This window comes from Odocoileus virginianus, chromosome 2 (genome assembly GCF_023699985.2).
Source record: "Odocoileus virginianus isolate 20LAN1187 ecotype Illinois chromosome 2, Ovbor_1.2, whole genome shotgun sequence".
Taxonomy (NCBI): domain Eukaryota; kingdom Metazoa; phylum Chordata; class Mammalia; order Artiodactyla; family Cervidae; genus Odocoileus; species Odocoileus virginianus.
The window spans coordinates 6255327-6274456 of NC_069675.1; the positions used below are offsets into that span (position 1 = coordinate 6255327).

Consider the following 19130-nt stretch of genomic DNA (forward strand, 5'->3'; position numbering starts at 1 on the left):
TCTTCTCTCTACACCACAGACTGGGCACCACTCCCTGTGTCTAAGAGAAGGGGACGCTTTGTCACAGCACCAGGAGAGGGGGTCTGGGGAGCCTGATACCGAAGCTGCCTCTCCCTTAAGGCACTGTCATGACCTGACCATGACCTAGAACAGGGCTGTGCACCAAACTCAGATGTTCTCACGTGGTTTGTCACGTTGCAGGGGGGGAGAAAGCTTCATGAGTCTCCAGTACATTTTAGCAAGTGAGACTCAAGCATGCATCCGCCATTCAACAGAGGGATGGTAGTGAAAAAGTGAAAGTGTTAGTCGCTCAGTCATGTCCAACTCTTTATGATTCCATGGACTGTAGCCCATCAGGCTCCTCTGTCTATGGAATTCTCCAGGCAACACTACTGGAGTGGGTTGCCATTTCCTTCTCCAGGGGATCTTCTTGACCCAGGGATCGAACCTGGGTCTTCTGCATTGCAGGTGGGATTCTTTACCACTGAGCCACCAGGGAAGCCCAGGAGGATGGTAACCCATAGACAAAGATTCCTGCACCCTCACCCTGAGCCCAAGATGACAGCTGTATGATGCGTGTTTAGTTCTTCTGTGGTTGCAATGAGCTTAGAAGCAAGACACGGCTTTGGGCACAACGAGCAACAAACATATCTTATAATACAAAACAATCACGTTGTACATACAGGCAGAATTTTTGTTTGAATGGAACAGCAGCTGTCTCAACATGTCACTATAACAACCAACAATGCTCCACACAGGTGAGTCTGGTTTGAAAGCATGTGAACAGACTCTCTAGGAGGAGTCTCTGTGTGATCTGGGGATTTGCAAACGGCCACTTCACTCTCCTGCCAGCACAGGGGTCCCCGGTGACCTGCTCTCGTCCTGCTCGCTGTCAGGGTGACAGGCCTGCTGTGAACCCTTCCACAAAGAGACAGCAGTCAACCGCTGTCCGGCGGCGCTGCGTAAAAGGTTTCCATTTTACGCAAGCATCGAGGACTTTCTTCTCCCTCCATCAGGCCTTTCTTGGAACGGCTCTGAAGTACTCCTCCCTGGAGATATCGGCTACTCCTCCATACCATTTCTGAAGCCAGATGTGTTCTATCTTCATCTTCATGAAGAACCACTCATATGGCCGAGGCCACTTTCTCATCACTGGGTGTCTACGGAAATAAAGAAGTCATCATAGAGAAGTTTCCATTGGAGGGCGCGCCCTCTGGAGCAGAGGGCCGGACCTAGCCTTGGCCGGGCCACAGGGCAGACCCCAGGTCTCTTGGGCTCAGTCACTTCAGTCGTGTCTGACTCTGTGCGACCCCATGGACTGTAGCCCCTGCCAGGCTCCTCTGTCCGTGGGCTTCTCCAGGCAAGAATACTGGAGTGGGTTGCCACTCCCTTCTCCAGGGGATCTTCCTGACCCAAGGATCGAGCCTGCGTCTCCTGCATTGCTCTTTACCCACTGGGCTACGAGGGAAGCCCCCTCTGTGAAACCTGCTCAAACCAGCCAGAGGCCAAAGCCAGGGAGCCAGGGCTGGGGCCTGGGACCCCGAAAGGAGGGCAGGACGCTGTCATCCCCAGAGGGTGGTGGACAGCTCAAGTCTGGAGCCAGGCAATGTGGTTTGAACCCCAGTTTGGCTGCTGATAAACCGGGATGCCTCACAGGCTATTTGCCCTCTCTTCACTGGTCATGTGGGGTGAGAGGGACGCTGCTGTGATCACAGGGCTGCATGGGGAACAGACAGTGAGGCTCACAAGGAACCTGCATGGAGGAAGCATTCAGTGGATGTGGGTCATTGTTATCAGGAAGCATCAAGAAAGGCTTAAAATATCTCTGTATGAAATGTTAAAAGAATTTTGAGCCCTCTCTCTTTTTATCTTGTTGTTTAAAAATTGAGTATTTATTTATTTTCTAAATATTTATTGGGACTTCCCTGGCTGTCCAGTGGTTAAGAATCGCCTTCCAATACAGGGGTTTCAGGTTCGATCCCTGGTCTGGGAACTAAGATCCCACATGCCTCAGAGCAACTAAGCCCATGAACTATGACTAGCAAGAAGCTCCAGTGCAGCCAAAATAAATATAAATATATGTTGCTGTTCAGTTGCTAAGTCATGTTCAGTTCTTTGTGACCCCATGGACTGCAGCATGGCAGGCTCCCCTGTCATTCACTATCTCCCAGAGTTTGCTCAGACTCATGTCTGTTGAGTCGGTGATGCTGTCTAACCATCTCATCCTCTGTTGTCCCCTTCTCCTCCTGCCTTCAATCTTTCCCAGCATCAGGGTCTTTTTCAGTTAGTCAGCTCTTTGTATGAGGTGGCCAAAGTCAGAGCTTCAGCTTTAGCATCCGTCCTTCCAATGAACATTCAGGGTTGATCTCTCTTAGGATTGACTGATTTGATCTCCTTGCTGTCCAAGGGACTCTCAAGAGTCTTTTCCAACACCACAATTCGAAAGCATCAACTCTTCGGCACTCAGCCAAAGAATTATGGTCCAGCTCTCACATTCATACCTGACTGCTGGAAAAACCATAGATTTGACTAGGTGGACCTTTTTCAGCAAGGTGATGTCTCTGCGTTTTATTTTTTTGGCATGGTTGGCAGGATATCTCTGCATTTCAGCATGCTGCTTATTTATTTGGCTGCACCGGGTCTTGGTTATGATGTGCAGGCTCCGTAGTTGAGCTGCTTGGGTTTGGTTGCCCCACAGCATGTGGGATCTTACTTCCTGGACCAGAGATCAAACCCACGTCTCCAGCATTGCAGGCAGATTCTTTAAGGCTAAGCCACAGGGGAAGCCCCTTAAACCACATACCAACCTTGAAAACATGGCTTGCTTGGCGAATTCTACTTCTTCTGGGGACACGGCGACCATCTGACCAGTGAGCGCTAGCCGGGCACAGCGAGGGTCTTCTGGGTCCACGATGTTTTTCCTGCATTTGAAGGACATTTTCCAGATATTAAAAGGATGATAGAACATCAGTTGGACATATGGAGGATTTTACTAAAAAGAGAAAATAATAGTTACAATTGCTAGTTATATCATTTAGGTTTTTACATTTTTCTGGAATTACTTGAAAACACTTTGACACGTATGATCCAGAAATACCACTCCTGGGCATATATCCAGAGAAAAGCATATTCCAAAAAGATACACACACCCCACTGTTCACTGCAGCACCATTCACGACAGCCAAGACAAGGAAACAGCCTCATGTCCGTTGACAGACGGATGGGTAAAGATGTGGTCAGATGAGAGGTGCCCCTGGAGCTGTACAGAGCAGCGAGCTGACTCTGAACAGGGGCTCCCAGTAGGGCCGTGCAGAGCCCTGGCCTGGCCCGTGTGCTCTTGACTAGCACTTCCCAAGTCGTCTCCTGCCCCGAGGATGCAGACTGACATCTAGTGTCCACAAACACACCTGTCACGCTGCCTGTGTGAAAATATTTTAACTTTTTAATTTTATTGGAACACAGCTGAAGTACTGTGTTCCGACAAAATTACAGGAATGTTGTGTTAATTCCTGCTTACAGCCAAGTGCTTTAGTTTTAATATATAAAATAGTAAAATATTTAATATATTTTATTATTTAAAAAATATTCTTTTACATTATGGTTTATCATAGGATAGTGAATATAGTTCCCTGTGCTATACAGTAAGACCGTGTTGTCTATCCATTCTAAATGTAATAGTTCACATCTACCAGCCCCAAACTCCAGTCCGTCCCTCCCCCAATGCCCTCCTCCTTGGCACCCGCAAGGCTGTTCTCTATGTCTGTGAGTCTGTTTCTGTTTCGTAGATAAGTTCATCATGTCATAGTTTAGATTCCATATATAAGTGACATTATATGATATTTGTCTTTTTCTTTCTGACAGATGTGGTACCTATGTGCAATGGAATATTACTCAGCCATAAAAAAGAGTGAAATAATGCCATTTGCAGCAACATGGATAGACAGACCTAGAAGTGATCACACTTAGTCAAGTCAGAAAGAGATTTGAGGGGCTTGAGGTGTTGGGGAAAAGTTCTTTTTATTTTATATACTTCTATATTTTGAATATTACAATTATGTAATGAAGAAAAGTGGTTTCCAGGGGCTAGGAGCCAGATAGGGGGCTTGATAAAAGGGTATGAACTTGCAGCTATAAGATGAAAAAAGTCTGAGAATCTAATTATAAATTAGATTGCCATGTTATAAACATGGCAACTTTTGTTAACAATGCTATATTGTATAGTTGAAATTTTCTGAGAAGAGAACTTAAATATTCTCACAAAAAGATAAACATGAGGTGACAGATATGTTAATTAACTACGTGGTGGGATTTTTTTTTAGCTTTTTATTTTGCACTGGCATACAGCCAATTAACAAAGTTGTGACAGTTTCAGGGGACAGCAAAGGCACTCAGCTGCACAGATACATGTATCCCTTCTCCCCCAGACTCCCCTCCTGGCCAGGCTTCCAGGTAACATTGAGCACAGAACATTGTGTATCCTTGTGGGACAGTCCATCCTTGTTGCTGATCCATTTTAAATATAGCCGCGTGTACATACCCATCCCAGACTCCCTAACTATCCCTTTTCCCCTTCCTTTCTCCCACCCCCCCCCACAACCACAAGTTCATTCTCTGTGAGTCTCTTTTTGTTTTGTAAGTTCATTTGTATCATTTTTTCTTAGATACCACATATAAGGGATATCATACGATATTACTCCTTCTCTGACTTACTTCACTCACTAGGTCCATCCACGTTGCTGCAAAAAGTCATTCTTTTTAATGACTGAATAATATGCCATTGTATATATATATATATATACACACCACATTTTCTTTCACATCTTCTTTATCCATCCCTCAGCTGAGGGCCATTTAGTTTGCTTCCATGTCCTGGCTATTGTTAGCAGTGCTATAATGAACACTGAGGTGTAGGTGTCTTTTCAGATCATTTTTCTCCAGATATATGCCCAGGAATGTGACTGCAGGGTCATACGGTAGCTCTAGTTCTATTTTTTTAAGGAATCTCTCTATTCCTCTCCTTACTGGCTGTAAGGTGGTGGGAATTTTTGCGCAATGTGTATGTATATCAAATCATCAGGGTGTGTACTTTTAAATATCTTATAATTTTGTCAATTATACCCCAATAAAGCTGGGAAAAGACCAAAAAAATAGCGGTCATATACCATTATCTCCTGGTGGGCAGTGAAGGGGTAAGCCAGCAGACCTGGGTTCTGAAAGGCCTGTCTTCAGGAGGACCAACCCCTGACTGGTTCCTCGAAGATACCTCTGAGCCCTTGAGATGTCCTACTTCATAGGCATGTTTTTGTGCCTGAGGCCCTGGGCCATGCTGGGTCAGCTTGACCTCCTGGGCCCTGAGTCTGAGTAGCTAAGAAAAATCATGCAGATGTTGAAACTGCCAAGTGACTGGATTCCAATAAAAACCCTGGATACCAAGGCTCAGGTGAGCTTCCCAGGTTGGCAATATCTTGCACTTATTGTCACACATCATATGTGGGAGGATTAAGTATATCCCCATGTAATTTTAGTGGGAAGGGGCCCTTGGAAGCTCAGGCCTGGTTTTTTCTGGACTTCATTTCATGCACTTTTTGCCCTTGATGGCCTTGATCTGTATCCTCTCACTGGAATAAACCACGAGCTCTTGAGTCCTGTGAGTTATTCCACGGAGCCTGAGGGTGGTCTTGGGACCCTGGGTACAGCTGACCAAGGAGACTCTGAGGATGCTCTTTTCAAAAATGGTGTATATCACAAAACGGCGGCTTTGAGGCTCGACTCGTTAGAACTCATTCCTATCCATTATAACATTAACTTGAGAACAGTATATTTGTTAAGCAAAACATATATTTTGCTTATACTCAGGGAACTTGTTTTCACCTGCCTACAAGTTTTTCTTTATTACACACCCTGTTGAGTCATAACAAGAGAAAGAGTGGACACGCCCACAGGTTCAGGTAAATTGCTTCCTGTGAGAACATTGTGTACCATTTGAAAGTGTTACCATTCGCGGTGGTTTTGACACTGCAAAAATGTTGTTGCTGAATTGTGAATTTTTCCAAGATGAAAGAAGGATGGGAGGCAATCTACATAATAGCTGTAAACACTGAATTGACATTGAAGTTTGTATGAAAACCTGAGATGGATAGGAGAAAGTAAAAATAGTAAATGGGGATGAATTTACATATACCCGACAAGACTGTCATCAGTTGTATTGAATTTGTTTGCTATTAAAGCCATTTTTTCCCCATAACCTTGCTCCATCATGAAAGCAATGAAATGAGGATTCATAAGTAAGTCATGATAGGAGAACACACTGCATTTAAGAAGGGAGCAGTTTGCATCTCCACTGGTGGTGATTACACCAGCTGGAAAGAAGTGTGTGTGTGTGTGTGTTGCTTAGTCGTGTCTGACTCTTTGCAGCCCCATATACTGCAGCCCTACCAGGCCCCTCTGTCCATGGGATTCTCCAGGCAAGAACACTGGAGTGGGTTGCCATTTCCTTCTCCAAAAGGAACTATAGAAAAAAAGAAAGTGAAGTCGCTCAGTCGTGTCCGACTCTTTGTGACCCCACGGACTGTAGCCTACCAGGCTCCTCCATCCATGGAATTCTCCAGGCAGGAGTACTGGAGTGGGTTGCCATTTCCTTCTCCAAAAAAGAAGATAATGTGTTTAAATAGGTAAATGGAAAGCTTTTCATTTACACAATAGGTAACCCCTCTAAACATCATATAACTTCCTTCCCACCTATGATAGGCAGGATAATAGCCCCTCAAAAAGTCCACATACTAATCTTTGAAATGTGTGACTATGTTACCGTCTTTTTTTTTTAACTTTTAGTTTTATATTGGCGTATAACCAATTAACAATGTTATGATAGTTTCAGATGCACAGCAGAGCAACTCAGCCATACAAATACATGTATCCGTTCTCCCCCAAACTCCCCTCCCATCCAGGCTGCCACATAACATTGAGCAGAGTTCCTTGTGCTATAGAGTAGGTCCTTGTTGGTGATCCATTTTAAACATGGCAGCGTGTACATGTCCACCCCAAACTCTCTAACATGTCACCTTTCATGGCCAAGGCGAGTTAATCAGCTGACCTGGATTATCAACCTGGGATCAATGTGATCACAAAGATCCTTAAAAGTGGAAGAGGGAGGCAAAAGAGAAGGTTGGAGTGATGTGATGGGAAAAAGACTCTCCTGGCCATAGCTGGCTTTGAATATGGGAGGGGGTGCTGAACTCAGGAGACAAGAGAGCCTCTGGAAGCTGGAAAAGGCAAGAGAATGAATTTTCCCCTGAAGCCTGTCATCTGTTCTTTAGACAAAATATTACATCCTACAAGGATTATAGAGCAAAATAATGGAAGAGATGTTGCTGGTGCTGTTTGGAAGCCTTGAATGGCCTTGTTCTGTCTGGACTAGTCCAGAGTTTTCAGGGGCCCACTCCCCTACCTGGGGGTGTTGGCAGTACTGGCACAAAGGAACCGCCTGCTCTGCCTCCTTGAACCTCCAGAGGTCTTCTGTACTCCTCTTGTTTCCTGCTCAGCATATACACAGGCTCCCTAGTCTGAGACACCATCTGCTATACCTTCACCCCTGACTCTAGCTTAACTTCATTCCTTGGCTCCTAAGGGAGCAAGAAAACATCACTATTAAAGATTTTTAGCAGTGACTGCTGCCGATTTTGCATTTGTGCATCTCTGTGCATCTTTGAGGTTGAGGTGGAGTGGAGTGGAGCAGATTCATCTCAGGAAGGGTCACTTTTTCTTTTCAGATAGTCTTTTTTGTCATATCTTGGCCCAATTTGTGTATTTATATTATTTTTACTTTTTGTCATGTGGCATGTGGGATCTTAGTTCCCTGACCAGGAATCGAACCCATACCCCCTGCCTTGGGAGCACAGAATCTCAACCACTGGACCACCAGGGAAGTCCAACACTAATTGTTTTTTTTAAAACAGTCTGTTTTGGAAAAACTATGAAAGTTATTTGGGCTCGTCTGCAGGCCCTTCCAGCCTCTATTTTCTGAGCCTCTGAACAAGTTGGTCCACTTTCATGCTGTTGATGCCATTTCCACTCCTGTTAGATATTCTTATCCATGGCTGCTCTGCGTTTCTTGGGATGAAATCTTTGTCATTTGGAAGCCTTGGCCATGTGTCTTTGTAGGACAGGCTGCTACATTTCTGTGTGTGTCTTGGGCTAGGATTTTCTCTGATCCAGCATCAAGTCTTGTGATTCAATAGACTCCAGAGGGACACGTGCAGAGGGACAAGACATGCAAAAGGGGGGACTAGGTCCACTCCCAGGCAGGAGAGCAGCAGGGATGCTAATAACAGTTCACTCTAACGGGCAAAGCACGACTTCACAGGACTATCCAATTTACAACCCATTTGTCTGCAGTTCTCACCTTTCTGTATCATTTTGCCATGCTAAGAATATGTTAAAATTTATATTCATTGATTTCATATCACATGTGAGTCATTTTAATATCTATATTTAAAAAACAGGTATATTATAAATACGAACAATCATGACTCCCTCAAAATACCAATGAGAGCCTCAGCATACATCAGAATGAATTACCGTGTTTCTCTCCACACTCGCAAATGCCGTGAAACTGGTACATCCAGTGGGTTGAATAAAGCCTCCCTGAAAAGATGTCCACATCCTATCCCCCAGAATGTATGACTGTTATTTATACGGCAGTAGGGACTTCATAGATACGATTAAGTTAATGACCATGAGATGGGACATTTACCCTGGATTATCTGGATGGGCCCAATGTAAACAGAAGGGCCCTTCGAGACGGAGGCAGAAGGTCAGATTAGAGGACGTGTGCTCAGTCGCTCACTGAGTTACTTTGTGACCCTGTGACCACAGCCCGCCAGGCTCCTCTGTCCGTGGGATTCTCCAGGCAAGAATACTGGAGTGGGTTGCCCTGCCTTCCTCCAGGGGATCTTCCTGGCCCAGGGATCAAACATGTATCTCCTGCTTCTCCTGCATTGAAGATGGATTCTTTATCCATTGAGCCACCTAGGAAGCCCAAGAGAATACAGTGCAGGGTAATAGCATTCAATTAAATATGGCCTGAGATGGGAGTCAAGAGAACTGTACCAGCAAAAACATACATATATATATATTTTTTAAACATACATATATTAATAGATGAATGGAACAGAATAAGGCCTGGAAATAAACCCATACACCTATGGTCAACTAGTCTTTGACAAAGGAGGCAAAAATATACAGTGGAGAAAAGACAGTCTCACATAAATCAGTGAAGTTAGAACACTCCCTCACACTATACATAAAAACAAATTCAGAGTGTTTTAAAGACCTAAATAGAAGACATGAAGTCATAAAATTCCTAGAAGAGAACATAGCCAAGGCATTCTCGGATAAAAATTGCAGCAATTTTTCTTAGCTCAGTCTCCCAAGACAAATGAAATGAAAATAAAAATAAACAAACTGGGACCTAATCGAACTTAAAAGTCTTTTGCACAGCAAAGGAAACCATCAACAAAATAAAAAGACAACCTGTGGGCTGGGAGAAAATATTTGTAAATGATGCAGCTGACAAGCGGTTAATCTCCAAAACATACAAACAACTCAAAAAACTCAACATCAAAAAGACAAACAACCCAGTCAAAAAATGGGCGAAATAGACATTTTGTCAAAGGAGACATACAGATGGCTAACAGGCACATGAAAAGATGCTCAATATCACTGATTATTAGAGAAATACAAGTCAAAACCTCGGTGAGGTATCACCTCACACTGGTCAGAATGGCCACCATCAAAAAATCTACAAATAATAAATGCTGGAGAGAGCATGGAGAAAAGGGAACCCTCCTACACTGGTGGTGGGAATGTAATTGGTGCAACCACTACAGAAAACAGTATGCAGGTTCCTTAAACTAAAAATAAAAATAGAGTTACAACATGATCTAGCAACCCCACTCCTGGGCATATATTTGGAAAAGACAAAAACTCTAATTCAAAAAGATACATGTATGCTGAAGTTCACAGCGGCACTATTTACAACAGCTGGACATGGAAGCAATCTGTGTCTATCGACAGATGAATAGATAAAGATGTAGTACATATGTACAGTGGACTATTATGCAGTCATAAAAACAGTGAAATAATGCCATTTGCAGCGACATGGATGGACCCTGAGGGCATTACACTAAGTCAGATAAAGACAAATGCTGCATGATATCCTTATATGTGGAAGCTACAAAAGCCAAACACATTGAAACAGATTCAGTGGTGGTTATGAGAATCTAGGGGCTTGGGAACTGGGGAGATGTTGCTCAAAGAGCACAAGTTTGCAGTCAGAAGATGACTAAGTCCTGGAGATCTAAAGTCAGCAGTGATCATACTCAATGTTGTTGTCAACAACATTCAGTCATTCTGTCGTGTCCGACTCTTTGCGACCCCTTGGACCACAGCGTGCCAGGCTTCCCTGTCCTTCACCATCTCCCTGAGCTTGCTTAAACTCATGTCCTTTGAGTCATCGATGCCATCCAACCATCTCATCCTCTGTCGCCCCCTTCTCCTCCTGCCCTCCATTTTTCCCAGCATCTTTTCCCAGGGTCTTTTCCAGTGAGTCAGTTCTTCGCATCAGGTGACCAAAGTACTAGAGCTTCAGCATCAGTCCTTCCAATGAATATTCAACATTACTGTGTTATAAATGTCAAAGTTGCTAGGAGACTAGATCTTAAATGTTCTCACCACAAAAAAGAAATGATAATTATGTGATGTGATCAAGTTGTTAGCTAGGACTGTAGGGGTAACATATTGTAATACATAAATGTATCAAATCAACATGTCAATTATCACAATTTTTAAAAAAGCACTTCTGAGCTACATGCCAAACACATACATCAGCTTCGATGACAAGTTTTCAGGTTAAAGCTCTACACTTAATAAAGTTAGTTGCTCAGTCCTATCTGACTATTTGTGATCCCACGGACTGTAGCCCACCAGGATCCTCTATTCATGGAACTCTCCAGCCAAGAATACTGGAGTGGGTTGCCATTCCCTTCTCCAGAGGATCTTTTCAACCCAGAGATTGAACCTCTGTCTCCTGCATTGAAGGCGGGCCTAAATCACATATTAAGTGAAGTATTAATTATTAGGGGTCATTAACTTAATTATTAGGGATCATATTAACTATTAGGGATCAGGCATTATTTTTATTCTGAGAGGTAGGCGGCGCCCCCAGGCAGGGTCTCCTAGGCCATATTCAGGATTTTGTTATCTTTTCCTAATGAAAGAGTTTAAGCAGAAGAATCTCAGGATCGTGTGGATCTTGTCTGGGTTTTGAAAGATGCCCAGGTAGAGCACTGGGTCAGCTGAACTGCCTCTGGCTGGCTGGCTGGATCTCCATTGTCAGCTCCGGTCCAGGGGTGGGGGGGAGTGGGGAGGAGGGTGGGGTGGGGTGTAAGCGACAGGGCCTTATCCAGGCTGCATTTTATGGTGCACTGTTGCTCTGATTATTACTACCTCCCTCCCCCAAAGAAGTGCTTCCCTGGTGGCTCAGCAATAAGGAATCCTCCTGCAATGAAGGCGACTTGGGTTCCATCCCTGGGTCAGGAATATCCCCTGGAGAAGGACATGGCAACCCACTCCAGTATTCTTGCAGGATAATCCCATGGACAGAGGAGCCTGGTGGGCTACAGTCCATGGGGTCACAAAGAGTCAGACACGAGTGAAGCAACCGAGCATGCCCCTTAAGAACTGACATCTGTTCACTTAATATGTTTTTCATGCTTTGCATAAAGAAGTACAGCATTTTGGAGCTGGGAGGAATTTTACCTGAGTTCCTAAAGCATCACTACATTACAGGTGAAGACAACTGAGACTCTGGGGGTGAAGGCACTCTTCCGAGGTCTCCCTCCACCTCTGCTACTCCTGTGGGGGTGTCCCTCCTATGCACCCCCCCTCCAGAAGCTAGCTGGGTGCAGACATCTCCCTAGCAGCACCACATTTTTATTTCAGACAAAGGTGTTACAGTGTTCCATTTTTGCCTAACTGGCTTTTCTTTCAGAGAGGTTTTTTTTTTTTAAAGAAGTAACATTTATTTATTTTAAAATATTAATTTATTTATTCTGCTGTGCTAGGTTTTTTAGTTTCATCATGTGGGATCTAGTTCCCTGACCAGGGATCAAACCCGGGCCCCTTGGATTAGGAGTGTAGAGTCTTAGCCACTTGACCACTAGGGAAGTCCCTAGAAAGTTTTTGAGAAAGTGATTTTAGGGACTCTGGGTCTTCATTGCGAATACCTCATGGGGACAGGTAGAAAAACAATAAATAGACTATGCAGCATGGTCCTGGGGGACAAACCACTGGCTCTTCCTTCACTACCCTCTCCTCCCCACCTCCACCTTTGCCACCACAACAAGAGCCGTCCTTTACTCACCAGTGTTATGCAAGACACTCAAATCTTTCCAACCCTCCCCATAGGAGGTAGAAATTGCTATTTCCATTTCACAGATGAGGAAATGGAGGCTCCCAAAGTTCACTAACTTTGTGCCCCAAATCATACACCTCATGAATGGTAGAATTCTATTGATCTGATTCCATGGCTTATAATACATTCTTACAACATATGTTGCTGATGTATCTGGAACACACTGGCACTAGACTTTTATAGGTTTTTTTCTTTTTGGCCATGCCCCTTGGCATGGTGGGATCTTAGTTCCCCAACTGGGGATCAAACTGTAACTCCTGTGTTAGAAGCACAGACTCTTAACCACTGGACCACCAGGGAAGTCCCTGGCATTAGACTTTAAAACAATATATTTTAGAATATTTTATTTATTTGTTTATTTATTTGACTGTGCTGGGTCTTAGCTGTGGCATGCGGGATACATTTCCCTGACCAGGGATCGAACCCAGGTCCCCTGCATTGGGAGCTCAGAGTCTTAGCCTGTGGACCACCAGGGAAATCCCCCCAGCACTAGACTTTTAATTGCTTGAAATGATCTGTATTTTAAACCAAGATCAGCTTCACATTTCAGTTTCATATCTTCCAAAGGTGTGTCTTAGGGACATAAAACAGAAATATGAAAAACCATCAGGAAGCTGCCTGAGTGGTTACGATCATTGCTATCCTCAGAATAAAGTTGTTGCTTTGATAATTGTTTTCAAAACAAAAAAGAACCTTCAAAACTCCCTAGCTCATCACTTAATTCCATAGATGATGAAAGCAGCATGGAGACCCCAGTGCCTTGGCCACAGTCTTGGAGTCTGGTGAGAGCCAGAGCCAGGACCAGAAACAGCGCTGGCCGAGCGGCGAGGACACGGCTTTGCATCTCCGGGCCCCATGAACGCCACAAGCTCCCTGCGTTGTGCAGAGGAGCTGGGTGAGGGAGGCCAGGCCTTTGCCTACCTGCAGAACTCTCCCTCAGATTCTGGCAGCAGGAGCGAGGCCATGGGGTTCTTCATCAGATCGGCCACCAGGAGGTCCTTGGGTGTCACATAGAAGAAAGGAATCCCAGTACTGTTGTCGAAGGGGCCATCACTGATGGGCAGGCAGGTCCCAAATGGCAGGCCTGGGATCTAACAGACATCAAGGGAAAAAAAGACCTTTTCAATACAGGGCTGTGGACTGACTTGAGCTGGGAGCTAAGCCTGTCTCTCTGACCAGAAAACAGAGCCCTGGGATGCAAAGGCAGCATGACGTCACCACGGTTTTGACAGGTCATGAACCCAGGCAGAGTGGTTCCCGGTCTACTCACTTTACCCATTGATGGCTTCATGATTTCTATAGAGGAGCTTAGCAGTGGCACCTGTGGATGGAGGATGGTGAGGGAATTACTCTTGAAGCTTCAGAAAAACAGCAAACACACTGTATTGGGACTTCCCTCATGGTCTAGTGATTAGGATTCCGCTCTTCCACATGGGGGCCCAGGTTCAATCCCTGATCCGGGAACTAAGATCTCACATGCCATGTGGTATGGCCCAAAACAAACCAAAAAATTCAGGGACAAAATAAAAAACTAATTAATTTAAAAAACCACTCTATTAAATTGAAAGTTATTTGGGGGAAAGGCAACGAAATTCATGGAGGGGTGGAGGGTCACTAAAGACCTTTCTCACAAGCTGCCCCGGGAATCCCACTGTCTTCACCACCTGCCCCAAATTTTTGGCAACTCTGGGGATAGAATTTAAACCTCACCTCTTACCTGGTCTTTGGAATCCAGGAACTTTCTGTTATAGTTTCCTTTAGGGTTATACCACTTCCTCACTTCTCAGTCAAAATTTTATTGTAGTAAATAATATTTCAGTCATATAATTCAGTAACTTAAGAGAATTTGTTTCTTATCCTATTAGCTTCAAGGAAGACACAGAAGCAGGCAAAAGCAATTTCTGTTTACGATCATTCAGTACAGCAGGTGAAATTCTCAGACATAGACACAAATATTTCTCAGGTTTTTCCCAAGCCCTGCTGGGTCCAGCATCATGACCTTTACCCTTTATAGAGTGTGTTTCTCATTGTTACTTAGCTCAGCACTCGGGGCTGTCTTTGAAGTATCACTCAACAACAGTGTGTAGAATTGTGATAAGGGGTGGCTTTAACTTTTGAAGAAATTCTACAAAATGGTAACATGTCATTACCAGATCCTGTTTTTCAGCTGGTCATTCACAAACTTTGCGATGGGGTCGCAAATAGTCGGATACGACTAAGCGCCTGAACTGAACTGATTCACAAACTGGCTGGAATCATGCTGGGCACACACGCCAGGCACGCAGTACATGTTCTCTGAATTTATTGGATTTGGTGTAAATGTCGATAGTGGAAAAGGGAACTACTAACAAGGCTAAGAAAAGGGATGTTGAAAGTCATAATATCTTTGAATACTTTGGCCTTAGACTTTTAATTGCTGGAAGTGATCTATATTTTAAACCAAAATTAGCTTGATATCCTCTGAAGGTGTGTCTTAGGAGCATAAGATATTGCTGTGGAAAACTATTTGAAGGCTGTGAGAGACGTTAAGATCATCACCATCATCAGAATAAAGTTGTCATTTAGATTCTTTTTTTTCCTAAGGCATAAAAGGGCCTTCAGAACTACCTGCTGCGGCTAAGTCGATTCAGTTGTGTCCAACTCTGTGTGACCCCATAGATGGCAGCCCATCAGGCTCCCCCATCCCTGGGATTCTCCAGGCAAGAACACTGGAGTGGGTTGCCATTTCCTTCTCCAATGCATGAAAGTGAAAAGTGAAAGTGAAGTAGCTCAGGCATGTCCGACTCCCGGTGTCCCCACAGATGACAGCCCACTAGGCTCCTCCATCCATGGGATTCTCCAGGCAAGAGCACTGGAGTGGGGTGCCATTGCCTTCTCCCCAGAACTACCTAGTCCAATACAATTTCATCGATGAGGAAAGCGAAGTGAAGGACCCAGTGACTTAGCCACAGTTTCGGAGCTGGTGAGACCTGGATCTGGGCCCAGAAACTTCCGCCGCCCCCCACCCCATGACCTACAAACACCATAATAAAATAAAATTTTTTTTGCATTAAATAAATAGGGGTTCAAAGTATTGCCCTGTAATAAAACCCTCACAACTCTTTTGTAAAATTTATTAATTTATTTTAATTGGAGGATAATTACTGTACAATATTGTGATCGTTTTTGCCATATGTCTATCTCTTTTTTAAAGTTTTTTTTAAAAGTGGACTGTTTTTATTTACTGAATTTGTTACAATATTGCTTCTGTTTTCTGTCTTTTGGAACTCAAGGCATGTGGGATCTTAGCTGCCCATCAGGGATGGAAGCACACCCCTTGCACTGGAAGGCCAAGTCCCAACCACTGGACCACCACTGGACTCCTTGCATCTATCTCAACAGCCCTAAAAGCTTTATGGGGGGTGTTCATGTAGGAATGCTACATCCTCATCAAGTAACCATGTTATTTCAGCTTCAGGTGGAATCATGTCTAACAGGTGAATAAAATAACCTGTGAAATGAAGGATGACAGCTGCAACTGGTAACAGCGCTGTCACTCCAACACTCAGAGCTTCAGCACAGTAAGCCTCCTTTCCAGAACAATTCTCGAATGCCATTGTTTTAAATGTAAATTTCCACCAAAGCCGCCGTCCTGGTGTCAGCAGGTGACAGGGCAATTCCGGTAGGTGCGCGGGAATGGGGCTGGACGCGGGGAGGGGCTGGATGTGCTACTTAGTGATGCCAAAGGCAGCTCTGGCTTCTTTTGTCCAGGTCTCTGGTCAGGCGTGGTGATCTGCGCCCCCTCTTTGGCCATTTCAAGACCGCGCTTAGGTCCTCAGCCACCTGGCAGGAAGCCTGCTTGTCTGTCGTCCTTCCCCTCGCACCCGCCCCCCCCCCCCCCACGCCCCGGGTTTGCCCCGGTAACCGAAGCAGAAGCTGCTTTCATTAATTACATGCTGTCCACGCCAATCCAGACCCCCGCGCGGGTCTGCTAGACCTGGATCGGAGCACGGGAGTGGCCCCAGGTTCTCCGAGTCCCCTGGGCGCGCCAGGCACGCCCCTGCACGCGGCTCCGGCGGGGGCGGCTTACCTTCTCATGGGCGGACACCGTGGCCAGACAGCCCCAGGCGCTGGCGTGGGCCAGGAAGCGGGCGATGCCCGGGCGCAGCCTCGCGCCTCCCTCGCGCGGGTAGGAGAACATCCCGGGCGGCGCGGGGGGCGGCCTGGCGCGGGCGGCGCCCTCCGGGGGAGGCAGGTGTGCGTCCTCCTTGTGCGCCGAGGCCGGAAAGCTCCGCTGCCAGAGGCTGCCCGAGTCCCCCAGCAGCGCGGGCAGCGCCTCCTCCGTGGAGGCTCCGTCGAGCTCCTCGTCCACCTCGTTGGTGACGGCCCAGGACACGGAGCTCACGATCACGTAGCCCGCGGCCGGGGACAGCAGGGCGCCACACCACAGCAGCCAGGACAGGCGGGGCCCGGGCCGCCGGCCGCGGCGCCGCGACATCTTGCGGAGCGCGCGGGGCCCGGGGGACCCCGAGAGCGACGCGCCGCCCCCGCCGCAGGTGCCCGGGTGGGGCCCCGGGCGGTCCTCGCCGCCGCGCGCTGCGCTGGGAGGTGGGGCTCCGCACGCACTGCAGCCCCGGTGCGCAGTCCTCCCTGCGCGCCCGGCCGAGGCTGCGCTTCTTCTCTGAGTGGATGGCTCAGCGTTCTGCAGCCAGATGCGGGGCCGTTGAGGTCCAGCGCGCTCCTCCACTCACCAACTGTGCGGCCCTGCCGAGTCACGTAACCTCTCTCTGGCCTGTTCCTTTATTAGGAAACACAGAAAACAGTATTTACATCGCGGGGGTGAGGGATGGGAGGGTGAAAGCTGTTAATGTTCGGAGGCGTTTAGGCCAATGCGTGGCGTGAAGCGAGCGCTGTGTGCTGTGAAATAGACAAGAGGCAAGGGTGGTTGTGGTTTGGTCGAGGAACAAGCGTAGCGAAGGGGGGTGGTGAGATCCGTCTTACCAAGTCTTCCGAGGCCAAAGCCCTGTCCACTTGCTCTGTAAGGACGGTGGTCGTCTTACGTTTGGCTGTGACGGGAGAGCGTTGTCACCAGTTCATCTAAAACTCCAAGTAGTAAAGAACCCACCTGCAGGAGACTGCAAGTTCCATCCCTTGGTCAGGAAGATCCCCTGGAGGAGGGCATGGCAACCCACTCCAGTGTTCTTGCCTGGAGAATTTCACGGACACAGGAGCCTGGCGGGCTACAGTCCAGGGGGTCGAAAGCAATGAGACACGACTGAGCACAGGGCAGGGCATCTAAAATCACAATTAAAAAAAATTCACAATCAAAGTGCTCACTACTCACATGTTGTGTTCCGCACGGCAGGTAGGGATCGCAAGTGGTCGCTGCACAGTTTGGGGAAAAGAAACTAGAGACCGAATTAAAGTTTTAAAGATGGGACCGGGGACTCAAGACCTCTTGGGTCCAGAGCCCTGTTCCTCGGGCCCACATCACTTTTATTTAGTGTCTTGGCAAGCAGGTAATATCTGTTGTGCTACGATGAAGTCAACCTTCTGTGTCCCCGGTCACATCTCCCATTTTATTGATTACTTTAAGCTATTTTCTTGTACAAGGGCTATCACCTAGCTGGAGGTCATAAACCTGCATATGCCTTGGGAAAACATCTTAGTGTGTGCACAAGCAGTGTTCTGAACTTGTGCTGACCCGGTGTTCCAAGGTCCACGCTGTTTTTCTTTAGCTTAGCAGGGGATGACAACCCCAATTGATCAACCTGATGTATTTTTATTTGGCTTATGCTGTGTTGCTATATTTTGCTTTTATTCTTTTCCCATGGCGATTTTCTCAAGGCTTAGCCAGAGCAACAGGCGGCTGACTAGTAACCCCTGCACTTATACACTAAAATAAAGGTGAGGGGCTTTCCTGGTGGTCTGGTGGTTTGGACTTCCAGCTCCCATGCAGGGGGCCCTAGTTTGGTCCCTGGTTGAGGAACTGGATCACACATGCCTCAACTGTAAGTTCATATGCTGGACCGAGCATGCAAACTCTTGATTATCCCTCGTGGGTCAACTGAGACCCTGGCGCAGTCAGAGAGAGAGAGAGAGGGAGAATAAATGTCTGCACCCGGAGAGAATGTGGCCAGGATGGTGTGGCAGAGGATTGTATGAGACGACCACTATTTAAAAACATTCTCTGATTGACGGGTGGCATCACTGACTCAATAGACATATGTCTGAGCAAACTCCAGGGGACAGGAAAGCACAGGGAAGCCTGGTGTGCTGCAGTCTGTGGGGTCACAAAGAGTCAGGCACGATTGAGCGACTGAATAACAACAGCTGATGGGTGGGAATTTGACTTGTTTCCGGTTATAAAGTTTTGTGAACAGTCTTGTATGCCGGTGTGTCGGCGTCTTTTATGCCCTTTCTCACGTCTCTCAGCTCCTTTGTTCTCTCCGGGTGTTGCTGTGGTGACTGATGCATGGGGTACAGGCAGCCTCAGGTCCCCTCAGCGGTCTGCATGTTCCTTGCTTTCTGCCTCAGGGCCTCTGTGCCACCTGCCACACGGAACATCAGTGGGGTTCGGCTGAGCAACGTGAAAACACACAGTTGCAGAACATTAATCCCCACTGGGACAACCTTTGGCCAGTGGGTTTAGGAACCAGAGGAGGAACGCTCCCCACTT

At 46.5% G+C, this 19130-nt stretch overlaps 1 protein-coding gene across 1 annotated transcript; it reads right to left on the bottom strand.

The window, feature by feature from the left end:
* Nucleotides 1-624: 624 nt before the first annotated feature.
* On the bottom strand, nucleotides 625-17301 carry CREG2 (cellular repressor of E1A stimulated genes 2). Its single transcript, XM_070475192.1, has 4 exons — nucleotides 16542-17301; nucleotides 13394-13563; nucleotides 2808-2921; nucleotides 625-1160 (listed from the first exon to the last, which is right to left on the bottom strand). The coding sequence occupies exons 1-4, from the start codon at nucleotides 16947-16949 to the stop codon at nucleotides 1013-1015; spliced, it is 840 nt and encodes a 279-aa protein (XP_070331293.1). The 5' UTR covers nucleotides 16950-17301; the 3' UTR covers nucleotides 625-1012.
* Between the last annotated feature and the right edge of the window lie 1829 nt (nucleotides 17302-19130).

Bases quoted from the DNA above. Each gene is read 5' to 3' on its own strand.
- CREG2 (XM_070475192.1), bottom strand. From the start codon at position 16,949: ATGTCGCGGCGCCGCGGCCGGCGGCCCGGGCCCCGCCTGTCCTGGCTG. The intron at 13,564-16,541 runs GTAAGCCGCCCC...GATGTCTGTTAG, and splicing joins CGGTGTCCGCCCATGAGAAG to ATCCCAGGCCTGCCATTTGG. The intron at 2,922-13,393 runs GTAGGCAAAGGC...CTTCAAATGCAG, and splicing joins TCTGAGGGAGAGTTCTGCAG to GAAAAACATCGTGGACCCAG.